The 26,208-nt window shown below is 41.2% G+C and overlaps 3 protein-coding genes across 4 annotated transcripts; 2 read left to right on the forward strand and 1 right to left on the reverse strand.

The window, feature by feature from the left end:
* Nucleotides 1–7,197: 7,197 nt before the first annotated feature.
* On the forward strand, nt 7,198–14,066 carry LOC120058542 (60S acidic ribosomal protein P2-like). Its single transcript, XM_039007323.1, has 5 exons — nt 7,198–7,329; nt 12,999–13,122; nt 13,246–13,294; nt 13,632–13,724; nt 13,930–14,066. Exons 2-5 carry the CDS (start codon nt 13,000–13,002, stop codon nt 14,004–14,006), a joined length of 342 nt encoding a protein of 113 aa, XP_038863251.1. The 5' UTR covers nt 7,198–7,329; nt 12,999; the 3' UTR covers nt 14,007–14,066.
* A 2,048-nt stretch (nt 14,067–16,114) lies between these two features.
* LOC120058549 lies at nt 16,115–20,625 on the forward strand. 2 transcript variants are annotated; one of them, XM_039007335.1, is made up of 4 exons: nt 16,115–17,315; nt 18,020–18,143; nt 18,536–18,646; nt 19,098–20,625. In XM_039007335.1, exons 1-4 carry the CDS (start codon nt 17,033–17,035, stop codon nt 19,735–19,737), a joined length of 1,158 nt encoding a protein of 385 aa, XP_038863263.1. In that variant the 5' UTR covers nt 16,115–17,032; the 3' UTR covers nt 19,738–20,625. The 2 variants fall into 2 exon arrangements, with proteins under 2 accessions (XP_038863263.1, XP_038863266.1); XM_039007338.1 differs by having other exon boundaries at nt 18,074–18,143.
* Nucleotides 20,626–20,778: 153 nt separating this feature from the next.
* LOC120058562 lies at nt 20,779–24,885 on the reverse strand. The gene is made up of 6 exons (XM_039007350.1): nt 24,752–24,885; nt 23,736–24,378; nt 23,202–23,306; nt 22,950–23,011; nt 22,353–22,634; nt 20,779–21,967 (listed from the first exon to the last, which is right to left on the reverse strand). Exons 2-6 carry the CDS (start codon nt 24,367–24,369, stop codon nt 21,920–21,922), a joined length of 1,131 nt encoding a protein of 376 aa, XP_038863278.1. The 5' UTR covers nt 24,370–24,378; nt 24,752–24,885; the 3' UTR covers nt 20,779–21,919.
* Nucleotides 24,886–26,208: the final 1,323 nt, after the last annotated feature.

The following is a 26,208-nucleotide window of genomic DNA, read 5'->3' on the forward strand; positions in this document are numbered from 1 at the left end:
TTTACACACTGGGTTGCAGACCGATTAGAATACTTGAAAACTATAAACATTGGTAACAAAATTCTATATCAGAAAGCCATACCTTTTGGCCTGGAGTGTAGACTGGGGCTGAAGCGCGGCGACGGTTAGCTTTGGATTGGGTCCTGGCGGAGGCACGAAGAAGAGCAGCCCGGGCCCTCCTCCAGGTGCGACGACAACTGCCCATGTGGTCCTGGACAGAGGGCACCGCTACTTCAACCTCTTGGGCAGGGAACAAGGGAGTTTGGTAACCCAGAGCACACTCTAAGGGAGACATGCCTGATGAGGGTGTTGTGGGCATATTCCACCCAGGGTAGCTGGGCACTCCAAGAGGAAGGGTTAGCCGAAGTCACACAGCGTATTGCAATTTCCAACTCCTGGTTGCCCTGCTCGGCCTGGCCGTTGGTTAATACCCAGAGCTGTGCAGAAGGCTCTCCATACCTGGGATGTAAACTGGGGTCCTCAGAAACAATGTCACTAGGGATGCCATGCAGCCACAAAACACGGGATACCAGCAGGTCCGCAGCCTCCCGGGAGGAAGGAAGCTTGGAGAGGGGAATGAAGTGAGCTGCTTTGGAAAATCGGTCAATAATAGTGAGGATGACTGAGTTACCATTCGATGGGGGAAGGCAAGTGACAAAGTCCAAACCTACGTGTGACCAGGGGCGACTGGGTATGGGAAGAGGACGAAGCAGACCAGATGGAGGTTTGGTGGAGGTTTTGTTCCGAGCACAGACCGAGCAGGCTGAGATGAATTCCCGAGCGTCTTTCTCCATGTTGGGCCACCAAAATCACTGACGCAGGAAGGCGACAGTCTGGTTCATGCCAGGGTGACAGGTGAGGTGAGTAGAATGGGCCCATTGAAGAACATCAGAACGAACTGAATCTGGCACAAACAGAGCAGTTTCTAGGATCAGGCTGGTTCAGCTGAGCCTGACGAACACTGGACTCAATCTCCCAGGAGACAGCTGCAACGATGCAGGAGGATGGCATAATGGTTTCTAGCTCGGAACTTGTGTTGTCTGCGGTGAACTGACGGGAGAGGGCGTCGGGCTTGAACATAGGGGTTCTTTTTGTCCAGGTGGGAAAGGGCAGTGGAGTGCAATAGAGATTGCATCATCTGTGGATCTGTTTGAGCGGTATGCAAATTGGAGTGGATCTAGGGTTTCTGGGATAATGGTGTTGATGTGAGCCATTACCAGCCTTTCAAAGCACTTCATGGCTACCGACGTGAGTGCTACGGGTCTGTAGTCATTTAGGCAGGTTGCAGGGACTATGGTGGTCTGCTTGAAACATGTTGGTATCACAGACTCAATCAGGGACATGTTGAAAATGTCAGTGAAGACACCTGCCAGTTGGTCAGCACATGCCCGGAGCACACGTCCTGGTAATCCGTCTGGCACCGCAGCCTTGTGTGGCTCAGGTCCTGCATGGATCTGTTAGAAGGAGCTGTTAGAAATGGACAGTCTACCCAGCTGAAAGACTCCATGACAGGACATGGGAGAGGTGACACTGATGCAAGAGGACTTGTGCTCCTATCAATCATGCTAACTGTCTGTATAAGAGGACACTGACTTGATTGACAAAAGCCAATTTTCCATTTGAATTATCTCTCTTTCTCTCTCCCTCTCCCCTCCCCCTCTCTATCTTTTACAATCTGTTACCTTGGGTCAAACAGGATTGTAAACTGCTGTGTGGCTTAATCCCCTATATCTTCTTAGTGAAGTGTCCTGACCTAACTAATCAGCCTGGCACTTTCTTCCCTACAGCCAGTCTAACACAGGGAGAAAACCAGACAGAATAACACACAGGAGACATCAAGACTGTTTCTCGTTGATTCAGAAAACAGAGACAACAACAGGAGGAGGAGTTGACAATGGAAGCTAAGTTAACAGAGATCCAAGAGTGCTAATCGACAGACTGGATACCAATCTTCACGAGGGACACACAAGCAGTATGGATGCTGTAAAACTATAATCACCACTCTCTGCATTTCTCTCCATCTCTAAGTATTTGTTAGTTTTGTGAACGTTGAAATCTTGAATTCCTGAACTAGAGGGTTTAGGGTGAAGGGATATATAGAATCGCCCAATAGAGGAAGTCTTGAAGAGATGGCACAGGGAGACGGAGTTACTGAACATGAGAGGGAGACGGCTGAGGAGGAGGATGCCTTGCTACACTTTAGCCGCTATGCCGAGGCCCGCCAAGCCCTGCCCTGGGACCAGAAGACCCGCAGGGAGAAGATTACCTACTACACTGACCGCTGCTTTCTCATCTTCGTCATCATCTTCCTGTCTGTGCTGTTTGGGGAGGCTATGTACAAAGCATGGTGGGTGTCAAACGGGCATAAGATTAAGGCCTTTTTGTTCAATTTTGCCACATACCTGTTCGCCCAGGAGGAAGGTGAGGACATGATTGAACTGTAGGCCTATAGGACAGTACGACATTGACAGATATGCCGAACACATCCTCATGATTACCTGAGGATCACCACACCTGAAATTATTATCTGTCAGTCAGTAGGCTATTTTGTTTTGACACAAATATTTGAAATGTGATTGATTGTTTTGTCTGTTTGGAAATCCTGTTTTTGTTTGTTACTGAACGTGTGCAAGGAAATCAACTAGATATAATCAGAACAATCGTCTAAACTCCAAAATGGTTAATTATTCAATAAAGTCAACTGTCTACATGAATAATTAGGTGTGCTTGCTCATACTTCCCACAGGACACACACTGGTTGAATCAATGTTGTTTACACATAATTTTAACAAAATGTATTATTATTCCGCTACCACCTGTAGCACCAAAACCATAAAATCTACCAACACCAAAACAACTTGCTTGAAAAAAAACGTTTTGATACTACTAATACTTTTCACACTACAAAAATACTTGCATAAATCACAATGCATTACAATGGTCATAGTTTAACATGGTAAAAGTTTGAACCGTAAGTCATTTTCAACCATTTAAGCTAGAAATGCCATTCACACTTTAAAATGTGCTGACCGGTCTGGCACAATAGTGTGATAGTATTCAGCTTTTTGATACCATTTATACCTTTTCAACTATAACCAATTGAAATTTGCATAAGGCTCAAATTCTCTCTCTCTCTCTCTCTCTCTCTCTCTCTCTCTCTCTCTCTCTCTCTCTCTCTCTCTCTCTCTCTCTCTCTCTCTCTCTCTCTCTCTCTCTCTCTCTCTCTCTCTCTCTCTCTCTCTCTCTCTCTCTCTCTCTCTCTCTCTCTCTCTCTCTCTCTCTCTCTCTCTCTCTCTCTCTCTCACACACACCTTGGGTCACATGCTCTCCCACAACAAACAGAAGGATTGTAAACTGCTCAGTGTGTGGATTAGAGCGTTTTACACTACCATAGATTCTCAAATGCAAGGAGTTTCACTCAAATTAGCCTATCCCGAACCTGAATCGCAAATTCCAAAGGATCATCTAATTTCATCATGGCTTGAATTATTGCTGGACGAAATGTGTTGCTGGACGAAATTGATCTAAAGGAATAATGATCACAATTATACAGATGAGTCAACTGCCACTCACCAGAAAATGGTTTGCTTATAAAGAACCTGGGACAACAGAGTGAATCCATATTCAGGGACACACAGGCAGGACTAGTTTTGTTCAATGGCTTTTGTGAGGTACCCATTTGTGCAATACAGTCTAGTTATCGTGACCACCAAGGCATGTGCCCACTAGGAGGGAAATATCATGTTCATTTAAAAAAAAATCTGAAAAAATGGAAAGATCCTTGAACCATTATGGTGATAATGTATTCATACATACCGACACTTTATTTGTCAGGAGCATCTCGTCCGAGCTGATTTTTTTCTTGGCCGTGAGGTGATTATGAACAAATAATATACATTTGGCCAGCAAGCAGCTGATCGACTCCCCAAGTGAATTACCCATGTTTTCAGTCACACTTTCCTTTTACCACTTGTAATGATTTGCATGATATTGATAAAAATGAAGCTTGGTTTGTTCTTAACTTTGATAAGCTAAAGTTGTAAGGTAGGACTACTGCACTTTTATAATTCGTATGAGAGGGGTATTTGTTCTTTTTATATATATATAGGCTAACGTTACTTGATGAAACATGTTCTTAGCTAGCTACCCACTGGGAAAAAACTGGTTGAATAAAAGTTGTTTCCACGTCACTTTAACCCAAAATTAAATGTGATGACATTGAATCAATGTTTAAAACTTATTGGATTTGCAAAAAGTAATCAACTTATTAAGGGCATATCTTATTTTTTTCTTACTCAACTTTTAACCTAAATCCAATGAAATGGCAAAAAAAATGGTTGATTTCACATTGAATTCACATTAGTTGAAAACTCAACCAAATGTAAATCAAAACTAAACATTGATCTAATGTCTGTGCCTAGTGGGTAGCTAGCTAGCAGTATCTGTGCTATTGTCTTGAAGCTAAAATGTAATGAGTGTACGGACAAGAAAATAAACTGTCCAATATGGTTTTGAATTGTTGCATTATTCAAGGGTGTAATGTGGTCTGGTTGCATTATTCATTCAAGAGTGTTATATAATGAAATGTTGCTTTCATAGTGAAACAGTTTGTTAAAAGCATGCTTACTGGCTAGTGGCTATACTGGGATATTTACAATACATTTAAGCTGTGGAGCAAAAATGTGTGTCATGAAATCCCCAACCCTCTCTCGGCATGTGGCATTCCTTTGATAATGTGAAAGTTAAAATTAAAGCTGCAAGAAGTACATTTTTGGTCGACCCAACCAAATATGTGTTATAGATCTGCCATTCTCATTGAAAGCAGGCTTAAGAAGAGGTAGATCTGTTCTAGGTGTCCAATTTCTATGCTTCCCTGTCTTAAGTTTCGTTTTTGCGCCTTTTACTTTCGGTTTTGTAAAGCAGCTTCAAACAGTTGAAAATACAATATTTTTGGTTATGGAAAATATATTTCACAGTGGTTTAGATGGTACAATGGTTCTCTACACTATACTTGTTTGTTTTGTCACAAACTGGAATTAAGCGAACTATTAGAATTTTAGCAACCTGAAAATGGCGGAGCGATTTCTGCATAGTGCATCTTCAATGTACATATTATCTGAATTTAAATCTCATAGCGTTGCCTCTACTTCAACTCTCTTCAATCTGAAAAGTCTCTTAATCAGTGATGTAGTGGTAAATCGCTGGTTGCGGTAAAAAAAAGTCATGCTGCCTATACTTTTAATAATTTTTCCGCAAAAGGTTGGTAAACTGTCAAGCAAAAAAAAAAGTGGAAAAAATACATTTACTTCCGTTTACCCTCCACTACACTACTGTTTTTAATCTCTTATATCTTCTTAGTGAGGTGTCCTGACCTCACTAATCAGCCTAGAAATTTCTGCCCTACAGCCAGTCCAACACAAACTGTCCCTGGAGACGCTTGAGCTCTGACAGAGAGAAAACAAGACAGTATAATGCATGGATGAGATCATAATTGATTCTAGTTGAAAAAATAACCATTCAAAGGATATACAAAAAATAAGCCAGACAAAAACAGAAGAGGTGACAATGGAAGCTAAGCTATCAGAGATCCGAGAGTGCTGATCGACAGACTGGATACCAATCTTTAGGAAGGACACTCAAGCAGTATTGGTGCTGTGAAACTATAATCACCAGACGCTCTGCATTTCTCCCCATCTCTTATTGTTCTTCAGTTTTCTGACCATTGAAATCTCAAAAACCTGAAATCCTGAACTAGAGGACTTAGGGTGACGTGATTCCTAGAATCTCCCGATAGAGGAAGTCTTAAGAAAGATGGCAAAGGGAGACGCGGTTACTGAAGATGAGAGGGAGATGGAGGCCGAGAAGCCGTTGGGGGGGGTGACCGAGGAGGAGACTGCCTTGCTACAGGCCTTGGGAGGGATGACCGGGGAGGACGATGCTGCCTTGCTACACTTAATCCGATATGCCGAGGCCCGCAACGCCGTGCGCTGGGATCAGAAGACCTGCCAGGAGAAGATTACCTACTACACTTACCGCTGCTTTCTTGTCTTCCTCATCACATCTGTCATCTTCTCCATCTTTCTGCTGTTTGGGGAGTTTATTAACAAAACGTGGTGGGTGTCAAACTGGCATAAGATGAAGGTGTTTTTGTTCGACTTTGCCACATACCTGTTCACCCAGGAGGAAGGGAAGGAGATGATTGAACTGTAGGCCAATTGGACAGTATGACAACGACAAAGATGCCTAACACATCCTCATGATCACCCGAGGATCACCACACCAAAGATTATTATTTGTCAGTAGGCTACTTTGCTTTGACAGAAATATTTGAAATGTGATAGACTGTTTTGTCTGTTTGTAAATCCTGTTTTTGTTTGTTTCTGATTGTGCGAAATCAACTAGATGTAATCTGAAGTCCAAGATTGTCAATTATTCAATAAAATAAACTGTGTGTATTCATAATTGGTTATTATTCTGCGGCATAGTTTATGTTTGATAGACCATTTTTTGGTTCCATGATATAGGTTACCCATACCAGAGATGGACATGTACCAGTGCCAGTTTCACCAGAGAGGAAGATGTGAAGCGGGAGGGTTTACCCTACCCAATATCTGTTCATGAAAATAAGACTATGAAGTGAGGAATTATTATGAGGATCAATGAAAAGGGTCGAATTTGTTCCATTTAAAAAAAAAAATGCTACATAGGCTTATTTGATTGAATAGACGTTTCATAATGGTTAGGGTGTTACGTATTCACTGATATAACTGGGCTCACGTGGCATTTCGGCAACAAAAATATATCTGAGTAAGCCTGTCCGTCACAAGCGTATATCTGACCTCTCATTGGCTAGAATGGTCCCATCTGCTCTGGCCTTCGACCGCCTGCCTTCCATCTTTAAATACATGTATTTCCATTGTTAGAGTGGTCACTCGATTATCTTGTCAATTTAATAGATATTCTTTGGTTTCATACGAAACTAGTCTACCCCTAGTCTGAATCACACATTCCATTTAATTTCGTCATGGCTTGATTTATTGCTGGACAAAATGTGCTGCTGCTGACATTCATGTTCATAAAAACATGTTTTAGTCCTAGCTATGTCGCGAAGAAATTGAAAGATCCTAAAACTATTTACGGTGGTAATGTATTTATACATACCGACACTTCATACCGACACTTCTCGTCCAAGCTGATTTTTTTGGACTAGGCTTGATGATGGACCAATAATATCTGGGCACCGCAAATTCCTCTATCTTCCGGTGACGACCCTCTTTCTCTTCCGGAAGATTCAGCGTGACCGACGTTTCGTGTCTGTATAGACTTAAAGTAAGTTAAACTATTTAATACGTGTTAGACCATCAAAACGGCTTCAATAATATAGTTCAGATGTTTTAATGTGCAAGTATATGATCAGAATCCATTCTGTGTAACATATGTTCCACGTTTAGCAAAAAAAGGCGCGTGCAAGTTTTGCTAGTTTTATAGAAGCTAATGTCAGCGTTTGCTAACTAACTAACATGACACCATTGCATGAGCACCAATAATTACATGGAAATGGGCACAAGAAAGCCAATGTTTTAAACTTTTTTTTATATGTTCATTATTTTATCATTAACGTTCAATGTTGTAGGATCGTTAAAGGGGAGGGGGAGAGTGAATGTTACAAGGACACAAACGCAGTGTGTAGCCCACTGAGATATTGACCGTGGCCTGTGCTAGGCTGGACACATGAAATTAACGTTTTTTTTGTGATAACTGGTTCATTGCATCCGCAGTGTAGCCCAGTTTCATAATATTACCATCTGTCCCAACTGTTTGCCATAGTTTGAAGTAATCGCGTAAAAACATATTATTTTAGGGCATTTTTCACCCTGACAGCTAGTTCTATTGAGCACCGTGGAACCAACTCGCCTTCCGAACGTTCTATTCCCAGCCCATTGTTCTACTTCACAAAACGTGCCCACATTAAACTCATAGGCTTACCTCAAGTGACTTATTATCAACAAGGCTAACGTTACTTGGTGAGCATGTTCACTGTTCGCCTGGGTACACGTTGTTGTTACCTCCATCAGAAAAAGGTGTAAACCTAAACAAACCGCAAGTCACTGGACGTAGTTTCAAGATGTGGCCGATTTTAAACAGCCAGAAGACATGTTTTTTTTTTTTACATTTAATAGTAACCTATTTTTTTGGACGATTTGTTGTTTCTAAATGGCTGCTGGATAATTTGATATGTGTCAAAATGTGCTCATTAGTAGGCATCAAATGCTGCACAGGTTCAGAGTTGCAAACCAAATGGATAGGTCTAGCTCATTGATTTGCAGATCTGACGCTGTTGCTACCTCAGATTATGGCCACAGGGAGGAGCAAGAGAGCTATAAACAATAGGTTTTTTTGCCTTAAAACCCCTAACCCTAGGTATAACCTATTTTAGCCCTAGTCATTATCCGAGGTGCCTACATTCCAGCACAGGCGAGACAAACAAAGGGCTCTATGGGGTAATGCTTTGTGTTAATTATTTGCATGTGGAAAGCAATGCAGAGACAGAGGGAGAAGAGGTCTAAGAGGGTGAGCTTGAGTTGTAAAAATGGTGGGGGAAAGGGGGATGGTTTGTCGAAGAATGGTAGAAAGTGTAAGCAGAGGGAGCTGAAGACAGGAGGAGAAATGGAAGTGAATGAGGGTGAAGTATTGGTGGTGGTAGGTGCGGTAAAGTCATTTGTGGTTTCACGGGTGGGTGAAAAATGAGTTTAGTCATGTGGAATTGGTGAGGGTAACCAGAAGTGGTCTAGTGATAATTTTTTGCGTTTCTGTTGGGCAGAGGAAGAATGTGCTTGAAGTAAAATGGATGAGGGTACGCAAAGTGTTTCGTTCTCAAGAAAAAGGCACTAATGACAGGAGTGATAACTGGGTAGATATAAACGTTGAGGTCAAAGATTCCCGGTGTATGTGATGCTTGTCGTTTGATGCTACGCAGACAAGGTGGCGAGAGTGGGGAAACGGAAGTCATTGTTCTTTTGAGTTTTGAAGTTGAGTCTTTGCCTGACAGTGAAGTTAGGATATATAAGTTATCCTGAACAAGCGTATATGCTGAATATGTTACAGGTGTCAAGCTTATGGGCATGTGGCAGCAGTGTGTAGGAGGGAGGTTCCAAGGTGTGAGAAATGTGCAGAAGGGCATGAGACAAAGGAATGTGTAGTATTTGGGAAAGTAGTGGAATGTGTTCATTGTAGGGGTGCCCATGGAGCTGGGGATCAGACATGTCCTGTGCGGGAGGCAGGTTGAAGTTTCCAGGGTTAGAGTAGAGCAGAAGTTGGCATATGCTGAGGCAGTGAAGAAAGTAGAGGAAGATGGGTTAAGGGGGAGGCGTGGTGAGAGTAGTAGAGATATACCAGTACAGGGGGATAGGCCAAAAAGTGAAATAAGTTTCAGTAAGATTGGATTTTTAGTATTTATAGCAATGGTTATTAATTGTACTGCGGGGATGGATCGGAAGTCTCAGAGAATTGAGGTTGTGGTGCCAGCTGCAGAGAGGTATGTGGGTGTGCAAGACTTGACAGCAGAAGTTACAGGATGTGTTAAGTGGTGGTGGCATGAGGTAGGAATAAATATGTTTAATTAGTGGCATTGAGGGGTGTTTTATTTTATCTAATTTTGAAGTTGGTGAGTATAGTGTTAGATGGTAGGGTATTTATTTAGTACATTTTTCTTTTTCAAGTAATGTATAAGGGAGTTGTACTCCAGTCTAGTAGGTGGCGGTAATGCAACAAATTGGATGCCAGCCGCCGTTAAACCTCATAGGTTATTCTTCTATTTTAGCCCTAACCCTAGGTATAACCTATTTTAGCCCTAATCCTAATTATTGGGCAGGGTAGCCTAACACTTTTTAAGAACTGTTTTTGTAATAATATTATGTTAGTAAATACCATTATTGTACTAAATAGCATTTTTAGTGTTATGTTTTTAATCAAAACCAATGCAAGCATTTTGCTATTTTTATTATTTTATGATAGTTCTTACAGAACACTGAATGAACAAGCCACATTTTATTTTTCAAATGTGGTTTGAACTGTGTGTGACTTAGTAACCTATATGTGAAAGTCCGGCAATTGGCTGGGATAGGTGGGGCAGGTTTGAGACGGATCTCAGGAATTAATACGAAAAATACACTTTCTCAGCTGCCTCACCAATGTCTTTGTGGATTAATAACTTTTAATTGCAAAATATTTCCAATAGATGGCAGCATAAGACATAAGACCATGAAGCATCAATTATAGGCTGTAGCAGCAATATAATTGACATAAAATAGCATGCAACCAAGAACTATATGTTCCATGATTTTCTAAAATGGTCACTCATTACTTTACAGGTTGCTATTTATCTCATATTAGGCCTGTGTTGCTTTTGGGGGAGCAAAAAAATATTGACTACAGCAGGTATTGAACCCTGGCCAAATAATCACTAGACAGGTGTGCTAACCTCAACCCTGGTAGACATGTATTATAAAAAGCTCTGTTAGTGTATCATATTATGAGTAAACAGCCTAGAATAGAAAAGACGAGTGTTTCTTCCAGCTCGTCAATAAATGACATCATGCAACCCTTGCGGTTAGCAAATTTACCTCAATATGCCCCTCGATTGCGCGAGAAGTCAGTGCACGCTGCTGCCTAGGGCACAAGCTTTTCGCAGGATTTTGTTGAATTGGCTACTTTTGCGAGAAGGCAGAGCGGGTCAATGCTGGTTGATGAATTTGACAATGAATGTACTAGGGAAAATATGTTTTGTTGACCAGAGGTGACTGAATTAATGTTCAGGCTTATTGATAAAAGTTATAGTAATGAAGTATATTTTCAAAACATGCCCATTTAAAAACAAGTAGTAATAACATGAATCATCATTATATTACTTCACAGTAATCTGTTAAATGCATTTTCAGTCCTTCCTCTTGCGTTAGAAGTGTGGAAAGAGACAGAAAAAAGCACGAACGGGATAACTGTGAAGGGAGTATCCAGGGAGAACAATCTTCTGAAATTTTATTTGTGGTCTTATGCTTCCATCTATTGGAATTATTTAGCAACTGCGGTAGTAATGAATAAATTGTATATCCTTACCAAACTAGTAATTACTCAGAATTGCAAAATATAACATTTTCTAGTTAATTTTATCACTTACAACCGTAACTATTTAAACCATAGCAATGAAACGGACATAAACACTATACATTTAGTTATATAAAAAAACTTTATTTAGATGGGTGACATTATCTGCAAAAGTAACACCCCCTTAACATATAAACACAGACACTAAAATGTTTTATATATAATTAATCTGGTAGCTCAAAAGTGCCCTTTTTTTTGCTGAACAGTTTGTTTTCATGAGTGTGCTGCCTGCCATCAGAGGAGTCTGTTTGCCAACCTGCCTGCCTGTGCATAATGAAAAGTTTAAAAATCATTGCCACGCTTTCACATAGAGGCCTAGTTTACATTTTAGTCATTTAGCAGATGCGCTTATCTAGAGTGACGAAGGTTAAGTGCCTTGCTCAAGAGTACATCGACAGATTAACCTAGTCTGTTCGGGGATTCAAACTAGCCACCTTTCGGTTACTGCCCAACGCTCTTAAACCACTAAGATTACAAACCACAAAATGTTAAACACAAAAGGGCAAATGGTAGTAGATACATGGTAAACTGGTTAAGTAATTAGGGGTATGTATGTCTATTTTGCCAAATTTCTCTCTGTGTGTGTGTATGTATATATATATAATTTTTATTATTATTGTTTTTTCAAGTCCGACACCATTTTAATCAGGAGAATCTCCTTTGTATTAATGTAAGATTGGGCAGTGAGCTCTGCGGTCATCAAACACTAGCCTTTCAAATATCAGAAATGACACATTACTGTTTGAACTCTGAGGATGCTCCATTGTTTCCCTATGGGGAAATTCTACACAGACATGTCTGTATTTCCCCAAGTAAATACACACATTGTGAGATATATTTATTTCAAGTTGGACACATTTTTTTAATCAGGAGATTCTCCTCTTTTGTAATGACGTAAGTCTGGGCCGCGAGCTCGGTTGTCTTCAAATGCTCGCCCCATAATACTTTTTGCCCTTGGAACCCTGCGCTCCACCCATTGTTTTCCTATGGAGAGGCATGCCGGTCTATTTCGCCAAATATCTCACAATGTGTATATTTGGATTTTTTCAGGTTGGACACCCATTTTAATCAGGAGAATCTCCTCTTTGTAATGATGTAAGTCTGGGCAGCGAGCTCGGTTGTCATCGATCACTAAAAAATAAATAGTCAGAAGCCACTGTCTCAATTCATTTTTTTTTTATATGTTCATTATTTTTTCATTAACGTTCAATTTTGTAGGACCGTTAAAGGGGGGGAAAGTGAATGTTACAATGACACACACATTGTGTTTCTCACTGAGATATTGACCGTGGCCTTCGCCAAACCTGAAGTCTGGCAGAACAGTAGTGTTCCTTTTGGCAACGACCACGGTTTCTTGATATGGGAAGTTTACATTTTTGCGTGTAGTGATGCTGTTGGGATTAATTTGTCGATCTATGCAAAAAAAGAAACCCTGTTGGATTATAAGATATCAAGAACTGTAAATAGCGGTTATGTTTTTTTATTCTTAGCTCCCTTTTGTTCACAGAATAGCATGGGATTTACGTTTTATATATATTTTTACATGTGTCATTTCGTTACAATTACCTCAACTTCAAGTATTGTTGATTCTAAACTTTACCGTGTTTGGCTATATCCAGGTCTATATTAGGATAGGAGTAGCCAAATTAGTTAACCACTATGATTATATATTTATAAAATAATCATAGTGATTAACTAATTTGGCTACTCCTATCCTAATATAGACCTGGATATAGCCAGTATGAATATCCAGAGTGCATTTCAAGTAGGCCAATATATATAATAATATATATATATATAATAATTTTTTTCCTCCTTCTCCATCCTCCTTCTTGCAGAATGCGTTACGTGTCCGCTTACCTACTGGCTGTGCTCGGTGGCAACACCAGCCCCTCCTCCAAGGATATCAAGACCATTTTGGGGAGTGTAGGAATCGAGGCCGAAGATGTGCGCCTAGACAAGGTATGCCTCGTATTTTGAGAAGATGAACTGAGTTACTTTTGTGTACTTCGACACTATTGCAGGACAGAGGCCTTGGTTTACATAGTAACTGGTGATAATAAAAACCTGAATTTGTCTCCACAGGTTGTCAATGAATTGAATGGAAAAGACATCAATGAAGTCATGAACTCTGGTGAGGCATTGTCCTTATGTCTTTGTTTTGACTCATGAAATCATACATAATTATGCCAGATTTACACTATTTGGCCAACCCAAACGGTACTGTTGGCTGTTCTGTTTTATGTCATGTTTCATGGTTTGTGTGGACCCCAGGAAGAGTAGCTGTTGCTTTTGCAACAGCTAATGAGGATCCGAATAAAATACCAAAAATACCAGTACAGCTTAGTTTGGCACCATCGTGTGAATCAGATTTGGTCTGTAGATTGCATATAGGTGCAAATGTTGTCAAATCACCAGTCACTGTACAATCTAAATGACCTGTCAATGAATTACTCCGTTGCTCTTTGCAGGTCTCTCTAAATTGGCCTCCGTGCCAGCAGGTGGTGCTGTGGCGGCTCCTGCTGCTGCTGGGTCTGCTGCAGCTGGAGTTTCTCCTACTGCTGGTAAGCCATCATAGTAGGGAGTCATTCATTTCAACGGGTTGTAACACGTTTATTTGAAATGAATTGCATGAGAAGACACATTTAGAGGAAAACGCTTGATATTTTAAATGCACTTTGATTATATATATGTATTTCTGGAAATGGTCAATGTTTTTTGGGGGTAGGCTCCCAAATATGAAACTAACCTATGTTTGTGTGTGTGTAGCGGAAGAGAAAAAGGAGGAGAAAGAGGAATCTGAAGAGGGATCTGATGATGACATGGGATTTGGACTCTTTGATTAATCTTCCTTCCGTTAGAGGTTGAAAACCAATAATAAAATGGAAATGGTTAGAAGAAAGCCACTGTTGTCTTCATTTTTTAAATGTTTTTTTTAATCATTAACGTTCAATGTTGTAGGACCGTTAAAGGGGGGGAAAGTGAATGTTACAATGACACAAACACATTGTGTTTCTCACTGAGATATTGACCGTGGCCTTCGCCAAACCTGAAGTCTGGCAGAACAGTAGTGTTCCTTTTGGCAACGACCACGGTTTCTTGATATGGGAAAATGTATCTTGCGTGCAGTGGCTCTGTTGGGATTAATTTGTCGATCTATGCTAAAAAAAGAAACCTTGTTGGATTATAAGATATCAAGACCAGTAAACCCCTGGTATGTTTACTTTTTTTTTCTTAGCTCCCTTTTGTTTACAGTATAGCATGGGATTTACGTTTTAGACACGGTAAAGTTTACAATCAACAATACTTGAGGTAATTGTAATGACTATTGTGTGTGCTTTTTGAGGTAGTCTCAACTATGTGTTTATTTGGACAGTGAAGCTAAACCTTATAATTTGGCTCTATACTCCAGCATTTTGGATATGAGATCAAATGTTTGAGGTGACAGAACAGAATGTCACGTTATATTTGAGGGTATTTTCATACCTCCGTTTAAGCATTTGGAAATGAAAGCACTTTACGTGTATATGGGGGCGGCAGGTAGCCTAGTGGTTAGAGCGTTGGACTAGTAACCGGAAGGTTGCAAGATCAATTCCCAGAGCTGACGAGATAAAAATCTGTCATTATGCCCCTGAGCAAGACAGTTAACCCACTGTTCCTAGGCCGTCATTGAAAATAAGAATTTGTTCTTAATTGACATGTCTAGTTAAAAAAAAGGTTAAAAAAATATATATGTCACCCCATTTGAAGGTGTCAAGTATTTGGATGAATATACACTGAACAAAAATATAAATGCAAGATGTTTCATTAGCTGAAATAAAGAATCCCAGACATTTTCCATATGCACAAAAGCTTATTTCTCATTCTGTGCACATATTATTTTACATCTGTTAGTGAGCATTTCTCTTTTGCCAATGGCATCTCAAGAAGCTGATTAAACAGCATGATCATTGCACAGTGCTGGGGACAAAAAAGGTCCACTTTAAAATGTGCAGTTTTGTCGCACAAAACAATGCCACAGTGGTCTCAAGTTTTGAGGGAGTGTGCAGTTGGCATGCTGACTGCAGTAATGTCCACCTGAGCTGGTGCCAGAGAATTTAATGTTAATTTCTCTACCATAAACTGCTTCCCAAGTCGTTTTACACACAGACCATTTGGCACCACGCCAGCCCAGAACCTCCACATCCGGCTTCACCTGCGGGATCGTCTGAGGGGAGGTGGGGGGCACAACAATCTGAAACACAACCTAAACAAAGTGAAAATGCATCCAACAAGTTTGTAGAGTCACAAGCTTGATATAGTCGATGCGTACTAAACATTTGACTAAATTGAATAAACTAAGTTAATTTGTCTAAATACTTATGACAACTTCAAAATGGGGGGAATTCATTAATAATGGTAAAACCGATGTATGAAAATACCCTCAAATAAAAGGTGACATTCTGTGCTGTCGCCTCATAACAAATCCCAAATTCTGGGTTATAGAGCCATATTAATTGTTTTACTTCACTGTCCAAATATGTAAGGAAGTGGCATTGCGCATGGTGTTCTTAGGCTTGTGTGCGGCTGCTCGGCCATGGAAACCCATTTCATGAAGCTCCTGACGAACAGTTCTTGTGCTGACGTTGCTTCCAGAGGCAGTTTGGAACTTGGTAGTGAGTGTTGCAACCCGAGAACAGATGATTTTTACGCACTTCAGCACAAGGCAGTGACATTCTGTGAGCTTGTGTGGCCTGTCACTTCGTGGCTGAGCCGTTGTTGCTCCTAGACGTTTCCACTTCACAACAACAGCACTTACAGTTGACCAGGGCAGAAATTTGACGAACTTGTTGGAAAGGTGGCATCCTGTGATTGTGCCATGTTGAAAGTCACTGAACTCTTCAGTAAGGCCATTCTACTGCCAATGTTTGTCTATGGCGATTGCATGGCGGTGTGCTCGATTTTATACACCTGTCAGCAACTGTTGTGGCTGAAATAGCCGAATCCAGTAATTTGAAGGAGTGTCCACATACTTTTGTATATATAGTGTATTTGGACTGAAATGTCACTGATCCGTACTTGACCTGTTTGCTTGTGAAACTACTACTCTAACTCTGCTTGGTGTATTGCATACAGCTCCATGCAGATCAAGTCCCCATCTGACTCCTCCTGTATTCCACCTGTGTTATATTTCGCTGTATTTGGCATCTTTAACAATATCTAAGGGGGATGAGAAATGGTCTACTGCCATTCATGACACAGCAGTGACATCTTGTGGATAAATTGAGTACAATATTTCATTTAGTACACATTTTCTCTCAGAAGGTGGTTGAAAATGCCAATTACAAATATTTTTTTTCTCCAGAATATCTACTCAAAGGTTAAAAAGTAAATACATAAATATGAATCTGTTGCTGGGGAATTTCGAGTCATGGTGTCCACTAAAAATAGTTTCACCTTGCAACATTGCATAGTCTGGCAGTCCAAACAGTGCCTGGTCAAATATCCCTGTCCAGTGTCCACTCCACACTGTGCTGGTTGGGGGAGGAACTCGACCCCTTTTCCCCTGCTCCTACTTCTCTCCTTGTGCCTGTATCTATCTCCCTGGAAAATGAAATATGCTAATAACAGAGGCAAGTGTTACCCTTTAACTGCATGCATGACACAATAAAAGTGTGAATTGCTTTTTTTCTTAACTAGTTGTTTGCTTTGAAATGTTTAGGTACACTGTACACTATAAGAGCTTTGTGGACGGGATCCCTTTGTTTTGAAGACAAATGACCTCATCGCTCTGTGTAAAGAGATTCATAGTGGACTGATGAGAGCTGTAGTTATTACAATGTATAAATAGACCAGAGTCAAAAGTTCAACCAAATTAAAATGTGTTGCAGATATGAAGCACCCTCTAGTAAGGATGAGAAACGTTCATTCCCAGTCCTCTCTGGGGAGTGACACCGACTCGCAGCCTGTCCTGAAAGAAGAGGAGGAAGAGGAGGAGGTAACACTAGAGGAGGAGAAAGAGACGGAAGAGGAGAAAAAAGGGGACGTATTGACGGACTCAGAGCTGGATCCAGAGTTGCCTGAGGAGTATTCCCATGGCCTGGAGGACCTGAGGTGGAACCTGAGCTCTCTAGAGAAGGCTGTATATCTCAGCCTGCCACCATGGGTCCAGAGAGGTATGCATGACGACACCACCCACACCACATCACCATGTCATTCCACTGCTGTGTTGTTAGTGGGCATTTAGCCACAACTTCAGCTGTCCCTTAACCGTGAAGCCATGCCCAGATGGGTGAGACAATTATAAACGTTGCTCAATAGTAAAACACAAAACATTTATCTCTCACGTTCAAGTTTTGTTTTATGGTTTCTTCACATTTGACAGCCAAGACTGTTAAAATATCATAACGTTATGTTTTATTTGACAGAGATTCACCATTGAGACCAGGGTCTCTTTCGCAAGGGAGCCCTGCACATACAATTCATAGACAAAATCCAATCAAAATCAGATAGGACAAAAACAAACTAAAATATTGCTCAATAAACAATCAAGAAAAACAGCCACATTCCTCAGCAAATAGTTCCCCAATCATTATTTTAAATTGCACAAGCAGCATCAGAGCGTATAATTGCAGTGTACTTTAGGATTTACCTAATTTGGGGGAGATCTGAGGAACCTCGAGAGTTAACCAACTCTGTGAGCGGGTTTGGTATGCAATGTTTTTTTTATACTATAACAACAAAGTAGGGAAGTTGGAAGCTTGTGTAGTAGGGCTTTGTAAACAAAAAGGGAGTAATTAATTGATCTACGGCACTTTAATGGAAACCAGCCAACCTTTTGATACAGTTGTGGTTGTGCTTGTTTTGTCTACTGTTTCAGCATTGCTGTGCAACCTCATGGCTAAATGTGGTGTAAACAACTCATTCTTCCCAGCCCGTCTGCTGTCCTACCTGCTGCTGCCCTACATACTGCCAGCCTCTATCTTTCTCCATGTCAACTACAGGTGATGCTCAATACTAGCATCTATACAAACAACCATATTGAATTTATCAAAAGAACAAAGAAAACAAGTCACATTACCCCACTGACTATAAAATGTCCATCAATCAAAACATGATAGCATAGTTACTATGACTAACACCATTAAAATAAGTAGAATTATGGAAACTTCCATAGACAATTCATAGACATTTCCGGCGATTTCCAAGGGTAAACTTAGCTGTGAACTGATAGTGTTTACAGTACACATTCTGTACAGTCTACCCCTTGGTTACATACTGTAACTATGGCTCGTTCTGTCATGCTTGTGTTCATACCATATTACCATTTGTACATTTGTGTCTGTATGTTTTTCTTTGCTTCAACTTGTGTGTACATGGACTTTACGTCCCCCAGGGTGCTGTGTTGGCTCCGCCAAGTCCCAGGGAAGTGGCTGTGGCCGGGTGTCGAAGTGGCTGTGCCATTCCTTCTAAAGCTCTCTCACCCCAGGAAGAACCTCATGCACAGGTGAGACGTGACTGTCAGATCATATCAGCTGTAAGTCAACGATCCCAGTTACTGGAAATCATGTGCCACACAAACACCATGGTGTTATTGGCAAGAGCATCCCCATCAGGTTAGAATTGGTTGAGTCACCATTTGTTATTTCAACATACTGTCTGGTTATCGTATGATATCAACGTGGTTGGTAAATCATATTTCAATAAATTTTCTTGTCAGGTTAATCCTGACATCAACAAATTTGACTACAGGGTTTCTAGGTGTGGTTCATTTTAAACTGTGGGCAATTATGTATCAATCAAAATTGAATGTTGATCTGCCATTGCCCGGTGGGTAGCTCCTGTCTGTCAGACATGTTTGTTTTAATCTCTCTTCTACCAAGTACTTTTCCATAACACCTTCTGTCAGGCTAGTGCAGCCAGTGCTCTCTCTTAACTCTGTTTTGTGATGCTTTTAGGTTGTGGCCCTCTGGTCCTGTCAGATTTTGGCCCGTTGGTCCTGCCAGGTTGTGGCCCTGCAATCCTATCAGGTTGTGGCCCTACAATCCTGTCAGGTTGTGGCCCTGCAATCCTGTCAGGTTGTGGCTCTACAATCCTGTCAGGTTGTGGCCCTGCAATCCTATCAGGTTGTGGCCCTGCAATCTTATCAGGTTGTGGCCCCTACGCTTTCTGGCATCTGCCAAAGAAAAACATACACAGTTTAAGAGTGCAGAGGATCCTCCTCCACAGCAGCGCCGTCGCTCCGTCCTGCGGTTCCAGCTGTCCACCACCAGCACCCATTACACAACCGAGAGCCCCAACACCCCAACCGAGAGCCACCCTGACCCCCTGGGCTTCTCCCTCCTCTTCAACCTGGAACTAGCGATGGACAACCAGCCCAATCAGCCCAACAACCAGTCTCTACTCCACCATAGCGAGAGGCTGCTGCCACTGGAGTATGGCCCCTGCATAAAGAAAGAGGCCCTGGCCTCCCCACACATCTCCTACATGGGGGTGGAGGAAGAGGAGGAGAGGATGTCTCAGGGAGGGGATGAGGTGGAGGAAGGGTTAGCTCTCCTCCCCAGCCTTCCTGTGAAGTGTGCCAATACTGGCTACTAATGTTGGCTGACTTTAGGGTCAGGAGTTTTTCCCTGATCGGGTCACATGGTTAGGAATGTGATTTTCTCAGCAAATGAATAGCAGACCTAAGTCTGCCTGTATCCAACTCACAACTAGTTTGTACTTTGAAGTATAATGTATGTTGAACCAAATTAGTGAAGTCGACTCTCATGTGCCGCATGAGGCAGTAAGCACAAAAGCTCTCTTTCTACTACGCCCTTCCATTCTCACTCCAGTATGCACAATGACTGGAAGGAATGATGATTAGGGTAGAGTCCCTCTTAGTCACGTCACATAGTCAAAACAACTCCCTCATGTTCCTTATCAGCTGACTTCCAGGTAAAGTAGTAGGTATTACCTTATCAGCCGACTTCCAGGTAAGGTAGTACTTATATTGTATTAGATTTATGTATTTTATGAAATTGTATATGCAGCGCTTGAAAGACACTGGTCTCAATGGTGACTCCCTAATTAAATAAAGGTAAATAATGTCCACAGGACATGTATTACACCTCAACTAGTTTAATCAAATTACTTTCAGGTATTTGACAGCGGGTATTGTTCATCAAGTGAGTGACAGTCCTATGAGTGGGGGGCTACCCGGCAGAGATGAAAATATCATCTTGAACGGAGAACTCCATTCGCCCACTGGCGGTAGGAATTTACAGCCTTGGGCATAAGAAAGGCGGCAAATAGCAAGCACAACATTTTTTCCTATCTGGTTACTATCAGTGTTTGATAGGATCCTAATAAACACCATTATTTTGTTAGCTGAATAGTAATACCTTTGGATTGAGACAATGTTAAGCCTTTTAACCTTGACCAGCTGTTTTGCTGAGGTTGAGTGGAACTTAGTTCATTTAAATAAAAGTAGTTAACAAATGAAAAGGCTGTGGCTTTCTCTTTCTTACTCAAAGCTCTGGCAGTTTCAAGAATTCAGCTCTCTCTCGAAGGACAGTTTGGCCATTATCTAACCAAAGTCAAATGCTGATACTGTATCAACCAAGGTACCATCAATTAATGCATTTCAATCAGTAGAAGTAGTGCTTTTTAACAAAAACATAATTTATTCATGTAACAAATAGTGTGAATGCCAGCATACACATCTATATAAATGTCATATTGTTCATCAGCAGTTGTTCAGCCCAAAACAGGTAGACAATGATGAAACTAAAGATTGCACTGCCAATAACAATAATAGTTTAAAAAAGTTAATAGAAGTATGCTGCAATTTTCATGTAATTGCACTAATACGAGTGCACTGTGTAAAGTGCTGGACATTGCATTGCATTATTACATAGCCAGATAAAGTTTTGTAAAGTGCATTCTATCAAATCTGTAAAACATTGATATTGTAGAAATAATATTTAGCAGACGCTTTTATCCAAAGTGACTTATAGTCATGCGTGTATACATTTCACATATGGGTGGCTCCAGTGGGAATTGACACTTGGTGTTACAAGCATCATGCTCTAACAACTGAGCCACACAGGACCACAGTATTAGAGAAAATATATTTCTACCACCTGGAAATATTGCTACATAAATAGTTTGGATCAATAGCTTGGTTTTCTTATTTTCTCACGTGTCATAAGTAGAATCCCCAGAAACAATGCATTACTCTAGAGTTACTGTAGGGGCGTGTTTCTTAGTCCTGGTCCTGGGGATTCAAAGGGGTGCACATTTGAGTTTTTACCCTAGCACTACACACATCATGTCACTAATCAACTCATCATCAAACCTTTGATTAGTGGAATCAGGTGTGTATTGCTAGGGCAAAACCAAAATTGTGCACCCCTTTGAGTCCACAGAACCAGGATTAAGATACCCTGCTGTAGGAAAATAACCAGTGTACCTGTACCTTGTAGCAAGTACATGCAGTTACAGTAGGCTACATAGTACTTACTATCACTAATTCAGATAAGTAAATACAGACTGCACCACAAGTGGTAAGAAGTGGATATATTTCACTTACTAACCTGTACACATAGTAGTTATTTAGATTACCTAGTGTAGATTTACTGGTACAAGGACTACCATAAGTGGCTGTCATGTGATGTTCCCTAGGTGACCTGCCTCTGGGTTTTATTTGTGTCCCAAGGAACACTACATGTGCTATTACAGTACTGAGTATGTTTACTTTCCCCTGCAGTAGTTGGTCTCATTTGCATGTGGTGGTGCATCAATGATTAGGACCATCCTGGTTATGCAACGTCTGATCTGGATTAACCTGCAAAGCAAAATAAATGCCATTAGAAACACTTGTGATCTTCCTTGATTCACCTGCTAACAGCACTGTGGTTAAAAGTACAAAACAGGTTTTAACTTGCGTGTTGGGGGTGTTTCTGTGTCACAATCCCTTCTGACAATCCCTTCTATTTTAGTTTATACCACATGAGGCTTCTGAGGGGAGAACGGCTCATAATAACGTCTGGAACGGAGCAAATGGAATGGCATCAAACACCTGGAAACCATGTATTTGTTGTATTTGATACCATTCCACTTCAGTCATTACCGCGAGCCCGTTCTCCCCAAATAAGGTGCCACCAGCCTCCTGTGATTTACACATAATTACATGCATTTGAATTAAAAGAGAAAACAGGGCTGACTCTTGCCTCTGGTGTCTGGGTGAAGCGGTCCTCTAAGTAGCGGTTGCCCAGGCCCATGATGTGTCCTGTGGATTGTCTGGAGAGACAGGCCACCCTGGCTGTGAAGTCCAGAGTGAAGGCCAGCTTGACCAGCTCCGGGGCGTTGACGGGCCCGGGCCCAACAGTGTGTGGTGTCTGGCGGCTCTGGCCTGTAGGGGTCTCTGTCTCCACGTACGTATCAGCCAACTGCTGGAAGGTACTGTAGGACAGCTTCTGGAAGAATGCGCTCAGGCTGGGGTTCTCCTTCAGCTATGGAGAGAGCAGGACATACTTTCATGAGTGACCATAGAATAATACATTATTATCCATGAGGAAATAGCAAATTTAGCCTGAAATCCAGACCAGTTTTGTGGTAATATTCCACTCCTTGTACTCTGTGCCATTTACCAAACCTGTTTGGCATAGGATACTGCGTACAAGGGGTGGAATGTTAGCACAAACAGACTGGTACCCAGGCTATAACGAGCTATCCTGGATGTGAAAGAAGCATTGAGTGTCAAAGATAGACTTTGTATTAAGTTTCTCACATACATTATTTTTTTGTTGTAGTTTATGAACACAAACCTTGTTATCAATGACGTCTCCTTGCTGCTTCATCAGAACAATTATCCTTTTGATGACGTCCTCTGTAAGAAATGGATAGAAAGGGTCAATAGAAGTCTACACAGTTGTAACAGATGTGTGATGTGCTGTATTACATGGCCGTTACAGTTTTATATATAGATTGCTTAGGATGCTATTGAATGTGCGATTTCTATTATGATTAGATAAGACATCAATACACATGAGAACATTACTTGATGATAGGCTATTTACCATCTGTAGAAGCTGTGTCTGTCTCTTTCTCCTCAGACACAATCTTCTCCAGCTCTTCTGACACTTTCTCATAGTACGAGTCTGTAAGCACCACACTCACAACCGCTGTAGAGAGTAACAAGTAACAGAGTATTTTTTTCATGCAATAACTCTCTAATAACAGGACTACCAACTAACTCTCTAACAACTGGACTACCAACTAATAACAGGACTACCAACTAACTCTCTAATAACAGAACTACCAACTAATAACAGGACTACCAACTAACTCTCTAACAACTGGACTACCAACTAATAACAGGACTACCAACTAATAACAGGACTACCAACTAACTCTCTAATAACAGAACTACCAACTAATAACAGGACTACCAACTAACTCTCTAATAACAGAACTACCAACTAGGGCCCAATTTCCCAAAACACTGTTAAACTAAGATTATCCACAAAATCCTGTTTGAACAAAAGGATCCTAACAACAACAACAAAAACAGTAGTGTGTGATGTTTGGGTGCCATGCCCGCTCAAACCTACATTCAACTCCAGTTATTTCTGTAGTGTTGGCCCTGTTCCGAGTCGATGATCTCCTCACAGACCCCCTGAGGCTGTCACTCTTAGTTTTTCTCTGAGGTAGTCTCCTCATGGAGCGCCATTGCTTTTTTATGGATTTGTTTCCTTGTGACTGTCCACCAGTCTCTGTACCAGACTCATGCTCATCTTTCTGGTCACTCCCCTTCTTTGAGAAGAGACCCAGAAAACTTTTCCAGAGAGAGGGCCTTTTGGTCTTCTTCTTTCCCTCTTTAGACTTATTCTCCAGTTCAGTAGACACATCAATCTCTGGAATATCAGCAGGCCCTGGGATTTCTACAGGAGCCACATTTGGTATAACAAAGCCCTCGTCGTGTGGTGTGCTGGTGGCATCGCCCTCTTCAAGTTTGCTGGGCCCTAAGGTGACCAAGGAGTCAATAGAATGCCGGTGGACTCTTCTGCGTTTCTCTGACAGTGTCACCCACTTCCGAGGCTTTGTTGGTGACCTCTGGTCCTCACATGTCCCGTCACTTAAACTGATGCTGCGCTTCACATACACTTCCAAGAGGTGACTGGTGTCCTTGCGGCCAAGAGAGAGCAGCTGGGCCTGTTTGGGCATCTTCTTTTCTGTAACCTGCATAATAGGAATCTACAATAGATAATGCAAAATTAGATAAATTTTTTTCATTACCGTAAAGACGTATTTCTTTCAACATTATGATATGTCACAATTGCACAATTGTATTGGATATGTTGTTCTGGTTGTTTTGGTTTCACTTGTAAAATAGCCTAAAGTAAAATTTTCGTTTACATTTTCTGAAATACGGCTAAACCAACGATTAAACACAGCATTGGGTGGCCAAAAAATTGCATAACAGTTCTCTCTGGTCGTGGTATTTCACCCAATGCTGATCTTAGTTCTTCCTGAACATTAACAGTAGCCTACCATGACCAATTTCCCATGTGAATACGTCAGTCGACAACATGAAATATAATAGAATATCATACAGTAGGCTACTCACTTTTTCACTAACTGTCTTGCTGTTCCCTTCCCGATAAATGTGTTGATTTCGACGTGTTGACTAGGTGAGATATCCTTACCTAAATATGACCTCTTCAACAAAAACCCTGTTCAGGACATATAATGACGCTTTGGTTTACGCCTCCTTCTTTACCGACAGCCTATCACCACCCTTCATGCAGAGCGCGTGGCTGAAGTGTAGCAGGTGAGTAGAAGCCTACAGTTCAATGCGTCATATGATTTCTCCTCAACGGTACTTTAGGGCTTGTTTACGGTTTCGGTGTTGTCCTGCTCGTCCCACAAGGGGAAATGACGGTATTGGTTTTAGTTAACCTGAAACACACACACACACACACACACACAGTCGATGCTGCTGTTCTAATATATACTATTGATTCTACTACCCACTTTAAATATGTAAATCCATTGTAAATCCAGTCCCTTATTACTATGCATACTACCTCTTCTGCTACTTCTACTACTTCTTATTTTATTTTTTTACTTCATCGTTGTTATTATTGATTAAGGATTTATGTTCTGCATTGTTGAGGGAGCTAACGCATAAGCATTTCACTGCACCTTTTATACCTGCTGTAAATTGTGTATGTGACTAATACATTTGATTTGAGTAAGATAACCCTTCCCCATCAACAAAATAACATTCATATGGCCTATATAATAATGCAGGTTTAGTGGCATATGTGACTAGAAACAAAACAGAATCCTCACCCTCTTGTTTTATGATTGACCATACACACTGGGCACAGTCAAATCAACTTTTATTACTGTCAAAGGCAGCAATAAAGGCTGCCATCACCATTTCTGGACCTCTGTAGTCAAACCCGTAGCCTACTGATAAGAACATTTGTTGACTGCAGGGAAAATGTGAGTAACTACTTTGTGGGGGATTTGGACTTTCGGTTCAGCTGATAATATATTACCATAACCTTTAGGTCTGGAGAAACACAAAAATACATGATATATCATTGAGTGTGCTCTTTTTGGGGCAGGTCTTTGTGGTGGCATGATGCTACATGTTCCAACCTGGACTCAGGGTCATTCTGCATATTCCCAAGCAGTGTTGTGGATTTTATTGTGCAACCTTGGAAAGGATGGAGGAGGGGAGGGGGGATGAGAAGGAGAGGAAGTGGAGGAGGAGGAGAGACTTCCAGGCAGATATGACTGAGAGCGGCCCCAACTGGTGTGACCTTTGACCTGGAAAAACTTGCCCTGAACCGAGAGAGACAGAGAACATTCATCGACGCACTATGCTCCTTATAGGAGCCATGGGCTTTAAGTCTATACACCACCCTAAAGTGACCTATATTCTCTGAAATGGAAGTTTGAACAGTTCCTAAAAAGTGGATGGTGTCTGAGCCATTCGCTGACAAGTGTTATGACTACACTGTACGATTCAAGAGAAGTGATCAAGACACAACTAGGCTACAGTATATGGTT

The sequence above is a fragment of the Salvelinus namaycush genome, chromosome 2 (genome assembly GCF_016432855.1).
Source record: "Salvelinus namaycush isolate Seneca chromosome 2, SaNama_1.0, whole genome shotgun sequence".
NCBI classification, from domain to species: Eukaryota; Metazoa; Chordata; class Actinopteri; order Salmoniformes; family Salmonidae; genus Salvelinus; species Salvelinus namaycush.

What these genes read in the sequence shown, in the direction of transcription:
- LOC120058542 (XM_039007323.1), top strand. Translation starts at nt 13,000, where the DNA reads ATGCGTTACGTGTCCGCTTACCTACTGGCTGTGCTCGGTGGCAACACC. An exon ending in CAATGAAGTCATGAACTCTG is followed by an intron (nt 13,295 to 13,631) that starts GTGAGGCATTGT and finishes TGCTCTTTGCAG; the next exon opens with GTCTCTCTAAATTGGCCTCC. An exon ending in TGGAGTTTCTCCTACTGCTG is followed by an intron (nt 13,725 to 13,929) that starts GTAAGCCATCAT and finishes GTGTGTGTGTAG; the next exon opens with CGGAAGAGAAAAAGGAGGAG.
- LOC120058549 (XM_039007335.1), top strand. Translation starts at nt 17,033, where the DNA reads ATGAAGCACCCTCTAGTAAGGATGAGAAACGTTCATTCCCAGTCCTCT. An exon ending in TTTCTCCATGTCAACTACAG is followed by an intron (nt 18,144 to 18,535) that starts GTGATGCTCAAT and finishes TACGTCCCCCAG; the next exon opens with GGTGCTGTGTTGGCTCCGCC. An exon ending in AGGAAGAACCTCATGCACAG is followed by an intron (nt 18,647 to 19,097) that starts GTGAGACGTGAC and finishes TGATGCTTTTAG; the next exon opens with GTTGTGGCCCTCTGGTCCTG.
- LOC120058562 (XM_039007350.1), bottom strand. Translation starts at nt 24,369, where the DNA reads ATGCAGGTTACAGAAAAGAAGATGCCCAAACAGGCCCAGCTGCTCTCT. An exon ending in AGACACAGCTTCTACAGATG is followed by an intron (nt 23,012 to 23,201) that starts GTAAATAGCCTA and finishes CATTTCTTACAG; the next exon opens with AGGACGTCATCAAAAGGATA. An exon ending in GCTTCACCCAGACACCAGAG is followed by an intron (nt 21,968 to 22,352) that starts GCAAGAGTCAGC and finishes TTTGCTTTGCAG; the next exon opens with GTTAATCCAGATCAGACGTT.